The following is a 6,176-nucleotide window of genomic DNA, read 5'->3' as shown; positions in this document are numbered from 1 at the left end:
TTAAATTGTATAGTAGGAGTTTTTACTTCCTAATATTTAAACAAGTTCATGCGTTTTAAAACTATTTATATGAAAAACAACATAATAAAAATCATGATAATGTTATCATATTTGTCAGAAATTATTGCAAAGTGATTTTTTTTTATTTGGATTGAATACTAATATATGCCAATGATATAAACACAAACATTTTTTGAAAAAAAATAGAATAAAAAAGCATCTTTTTAAGTTAAAGCATATCTAATGGAATCTGATATAGTAAATTAAACTAACGATTAGACGTTTCTCCACCCATTTAACACAATTACATCAGTCATTTCACTCTAAGTAAGTAAACTAGGGTAACAATTTTGGTACATGAGTTTAAAATTTAAAAAAAAATAAAAATTATTTAACTTATATCTTTTAAAAAATAATTTTAAATGATTTGAATTTTATTATATTTTTTAAAAAAACTACTTGATAAATTATAGATAAAAATATTAAATATAAATAGTTTTAAAGGGAAAATATAAAAATAGAGATATAGTAGTTTTGATTAAAATTTGAATCTAAATATATAAATGTATTATAGGAGACAATTGCAGTTTAACTATGTTTTTAAGAGGACTAGATTAAAATTGTTATATATTTATTTTTTATCAAAATTTTAATTTAAACAATAGATAAGAGGTTATTAAAATCCGTGACCAAATGATAAAAAATAGATAGAATATATTTTACTAAAATTAATATGTAGTTATTTTATCTTAAAATTTTAAATTGACTGATTAAAAATAAATTTAATTAAAAAAAATATACTTACGTAGTCAAAAAATCTTGTGCTATTGCCCTTAACTCTTCAATTAAATGTAATAGAAATTTTAAAAAATAATAATAATAATTTTCTCATTTAAAAAATTCTTCAGTTGATTACATATTAATTTCAAAGAGTTTACTTATGTTAAATATATTTTATTGATTTTCTCAAATACTCACGGTTCTATTTCCAACTATGGGATATTTGTAAACATTTTTCCTTTAAATAGAATATACAACCATGAAATATTAAATTTTTGAGACATCATTCATGAGTATTTTCGATTTATTTAAATCACCGATGAGAAAATTTTATCAATCATTCCAGGTTCGATATTTAATTCATTATTTATTTTCCAATTCAAATGAGAAATAGATATACAGAGATTTTTGACACAGCTGTATTTTTTTTAATTGGTAAAATTTAATACGGTTAAAGAAATTTCACAAAGTCACACACGCGTGAAAACTTTGGAAAATTAAAGCTGAAAGTATTAATTTCACATAAATAAAAGCCACGCTGTCCCCATTCATAAAACAACACCCAAATTTCAATTACATTCTCCCAAAACGCCCCTTCGGCCCCAAGCGAAATGGAGGGACGTAACCAAGCAGCCACCTAAGTAGAACAGTGGAAGGACATTGTTGCTAGGAATGGTTTGAAGGGAATTAATAGAAATTCAATCATCACATTTGCATTAAATAAAACAATCATTTGTACACCTTTATGATGTTTTTTAGCAGGTGTGACAGTAAAAATGTATCAACAAACTTCATCTCACTTTTTTAGATAAGCTCAAGCCATCCGTGAACTACGATCCATATAAAAATCACCAAATATAAATAATTCCATATATAACATGTACTCACAAACCATTCAAATAGCTAAACTACCCTAAATAAAATAAGATATAAGTACTCTCATTACATATGATTAGCATTGTATGACACATGCATTGCTAAGAAAGAATAATCAGAGTTTGCTAGGTATATATATTTCTATCCTTAACCATATCCTCGGTTCAAATTGAAGAACAGGGGGCCCAAGGTTGCATTAGTTATGATCAAACCATTCATCCCTCAGTAAGATCCCCGAGGTGGACTATCTGTGTGAATATCCATGGATGAATAGTTTGAATCGAGAGAATTAGCTTCACGATTTTGACAAGGGTCATGGTTTCTCGATTCAGTATTTGCGGTTGTTAGGCCACCACCATTGGTATAGAATCCTCCTCCATGATCAGGGTGAAATGGCTGAAGGCTTCTGCGTACAGGACTGGAAAGAGCATTTGAGAAATCAGAAGGAGCACTTCGAAGGGCAAGTCCTGCAGTTGGCGGACCAAACAAAGCGGACAGATGGTGGATGCCTGAGTTTGTCATCTGCATTGTTGTTTGGGATGACCTGGAACCGATTGCGTCATCTACAGCATAATCCATCTCATTCTGTCAAAAGAATATCCGATTAATACAACAAACTCCTCTAACAGTTAATAAAGGGAAATGCTTGCAGAAAAATGGTTCCAACGAAAGGATTTAGCAAAGGCAACTAAAAGATGACGCAACCACATAGCAGAATAAAAGGATGCCACATGCAACCAAAATTGCAACGAAAAATTATATTGGGGTGAATGTGCTATGAGGATGATATCTGACAATACAAGTTAGAATAGCTACATGTAGGCATCACAGCCACTATTCAATTTTTTAAGGAAGCTTTATGCAGGATCCAACACTAAGAAACCAATCAAGTCTTTTAGTTTGAGGAATGCGTTTGCTTTCACTGTGTCCTTGCAAATATTGGATATTTCAATTAATTCCTTTAGATGTGTAGGAAGTGTCATGGTAAAGGATTTTGATGAAAATCTTCATGATTTCTGAGGGGCAACTCAATTTTAAAAAGTATAGGTATTGATCTGACAATACAACTCTGAGAATTCTATATACTTGGCTCACATGTAATCAGGTCATAAGCAACCTATAGTTATAGCTAACACTACTTTGAAGAATCAAACCATCGCTTTAAGTCCACTTCCTGCAACATTAGGAGTTCAAAATGTGAAGAATGAAAGTCTAACAACAGCAGTAGACACCAAGCATACATCAGACACTCTAGAAACATCTAATACTAACAAATAAACCAGCCATGCTAAGAATGCCCCTCAGTTTCTTAACTTTAAGTTCAGGGAACATGTAACAGAAGGTTTTTTCTAATGATTAATTTGATCAAACAGAGTAAAATCATTATTCATTAGACTAAAGGACTTATAGTTACCTCCCATCAACTATAGCTAATAAATCAAGAAAAAAATGTGAACAATTATGAACATAAACGGATCAAATTCAAGCACAAAAACAAAAACAATTTCCATGTTGGTCCATCAAATTCAAGCACAAAAACAGAAACAATTTCCATGTTGGTTCATTGTAGTGATATAAGTTCAGAAAATTAAACACTAAAAGAATTGGCATGGAAAAAAGGCAACTTCATCGAACCTGATAAAAAAAAATCTCAAAGATGATTAACCTGAATATGGGCAACAATATCAGCTACGGTAATCCTTGACTCTTCCTCTTGCTTCCTCATCATCCACTGATAAAGCTTTTCCTGCACAACAAGAATTGAAGCAATACTTAAGTAATTAACCAATGCAAGTTTTGAAAAACTGCACGAGGCTTCAGATAGAGAAGAATATACTAAAGAAATAGAAAGGCTCAAATGTGGTTATTGTCAATGAGAGTTATAATAAAGCATGAGTAAATTGGGGAAGGGGGAAAGTGAACTAACAAGTTAGTCAAATTAGATTATTTTTGTTATTTATATAAGATAAGAGAATAATAAGTAGATCTCCAACTGAAAACACCAAATATATTAGATTACAATCTCACTAAACAATAACAAGTAATTGAGTAGGCAAGGCTAAGCACATCAACAACAACAAAAACCAAGACTAGGTGAGAGGCCAAGCACATCAATGGCTAAAAATAAATATGGACTATGTTTCACTCCTCTTATATCTTAAAAGAGTTAGCATTTCAACAGAACTATAATTTCGAGATATTTCGCACTTACCAGTATTAAAGCAAAACAATTTTATGAATGATACACAAACTATGTTGTCACAATTAATTATGGTATTCAAATAATTGTATTTGTGACGTGATAATGTCATATATAAACTTTCATTATGGTGCAAGTTCAATCATTCCAAAACATTTGACATCAAATGGAAATCTAGTTGGACACCATAACGAGGACATGTTTATCAAAAATACATTATTTTTTTTCAAATTTTCTCCATCAAACTGCTTCCTTTTCTTCTCTTGCCTGGAAAGCTAATTCATGCACTAAATCGACATTTTTAAGTAAGAAAAAAAACCTTTTTTTAAGTAAAACAAGTCAGCATCAAATCTCTTCCTTTTTAATCCTTTTGTTTTCTGTTCCATCATTCATTCTTAGCCCTCTTTCTATAACTTCTCTTTCCTTTCCTTTCCTTTTCTTTAACCAGACAACTCCAACCTTAACATCTCCCTTGCGTGCCACTAGAAAGGGGATGTGCATTAGTCATGTGCAGTGCAAGTAGTAAAATTTGTTGCCTCACCTTGCATAGACTAATACCCTAGAGAAAGGATAGATGTGTGATGATGTGGGTTGACCATCATCTTTCAGAATGACTTTGATGACAATGGAAGAAGAGTCCAGAGGGAGATAAGAAACATATACATTATAAAAACGCTGAGAGAGAAAATATTAATCAGTGTAACAATGATTTAATTGATGGGAGTATCACTAGTCACAACCTTGTATAGAGCTCAATGTTAAAATAAAATTCATATAGTCGAGGCAAGCACAAAAATTGAAATCACGATGATATGCATGCAGAGAAAGAAAGAGAAATGGAGAAGTAACAAAGTGAAAGTTCGTGTTTGACATCATAACAAAAACAAAACAGTTTGCACTAAATTGAAAGGAGTTGCACTGTTCCTGTATTGCTTATGTAATTTACAATCGAAACGAGTCTATCTTCTCAAACCATGGAAAGGTCGTTATTGGAAGAAAGAGAACAGGTGTACCGCTATATGCACAATGCGATCCTTTAAGTTATCATAGAAGGTATATAGGTGTCCGTGGCATACGCCTATATGCAAAGTAATGTCACAGACAAATAAAAGCACCTACAGTCAAGCGTGTCCTCGACAATTTTAGAGTAGCGTGTTCTTATCGCATTGGCAAAGGGATGCGCACTGAGATTAAACATCTTTGCCTCTTTATTTTACCAGATGAAGATATCTAATATTAAACTGAAATCAAAGTAATTTGATGATACATGACATGAATGGAAATAATATAGAGCCGGGCAAGAAAGAGAAAGTCTAACCAGAGCGTGGCGCTCGCCGGCCTGGAAGGAGACCTTCTGTTGATTCATGGCTTGCGTATAGAGTTGCGAGAGCGAGTTGGCAGCGCTGCAGAAGGTGGAATACATCGTCCGATCCACCTCGTCGAGCCGCGTCGCCTCCGTTTTCCGCTTCCTAGACATGATTCCAAGGAGATCCAGATGCAGACGAAGATGGAGAAAGAGCAGAGAGAGTCTCCGTCGACGAAGAAACCCTAGGAAACAACCCTCAACCTTATCCCGTGGACGCCGATGCTCGCTGTCCCTTTTCCCCTCGCAAGAAAGGTAAACCAAACCGCCAGCTAAAGAAACCTTAATTAGGTGCCGCTCCCTAAAGCATCTATCACATTTTGGGCCGGTTCAAGGCCATACAAGCCCGTAACCACGTTACATTCCCTCGTTGCGGCCGTCAGCCCATCTCTCTTTCTCTCTCAAGTCTCAATGTCCGATCGATAGCTTATAATTTCTGTATTTCTGCGCACAGTCATGCGCTGATCCCGAACATTCTACGTGGATCCATAGTCATTATTTTCATCGACTTATGTCAACTCGACTATGTCTTGAGACTGATCGTCAGCTTAATTATAAGAACAATGTATTTATATACAGAGAACATGTTCAATCTTTGACGTAAGTTATTATTCTCTTGAGAAACAGAAGACATATGATTATTGCTTATTCAACAATCAAGACATTGTGCCTGCAAAATAAGTTTCGCTTTACGTCAACAATCAAGACGCTGATAGATAGATGCATGACAAAGCAATCTGCACAAAAAACCAATTCGAAGGAGTGACTTGGAATGGTATCTCATTTCACGTTTTTCTGATAGAATTATGTGAAGATATTTTGGTGGAACGATGATCTTGAGGACTCTGATAACAGGAAACATGCATGAAGTTACTGTATTATAATTGAAAATTCGCATTCCTTCCTTTTTCTTATTCTGTTGTTCTTTTACGACCGGTAGATTTAGATTGTTTCCTA

The 6,176-nt window shown here is 33.4% G+C and overlaps 1 protein-coding gene across 1 annotated transcript; it reads right to left on the bottom strand.

The window, feature by feature from the left end:
- Positions 1–1,606: 1,606 nt before the first annotated feature.
- Positions 1,607–5,487, bottom strand: LOC121985936. Its single transcript, XM_042539670.1, has 3 exons — positions 5,175–5,487; positions 3,323–3,403; positions 1,607–2,241 (listed from the first exon to the last, which is right to left on the bottom strand). Exons 1-3 carry the CDS (start codon positions 5,331–5,333, stop codon positions 1,879–1,881), a joined length of 603 nt encoding a protein of 200 aa, XP_042395604.1. The 5' UTR covers positions 5,334–5,487; the 3' UTR covers positions 1,607–1,878.
- Between the last annotated feature and the right edge of the window lie 689 nt (positions 5,488–6,176).

This window comes from Zingiber officinale, chromosome 5B, assembly GCF_018446385.1.
Source record: "Zingiber officinale cultivar Zhangliang chromosome 5B, Zo_v1.1, whole genome shotgun sequence".
In the NCBI taxonomy this organism is placed as follows: Eukaryota; Viridiplantae; Streptophyta; class Magnoliopsida; order Zingiberales; family Zingiberaceae; genus Zingiber; species Zingiber officinale.
Note: the sequence above shows the minus strand (reverse complement) of the source record. Positions and strands in the feature narration are given on the sequence as shown.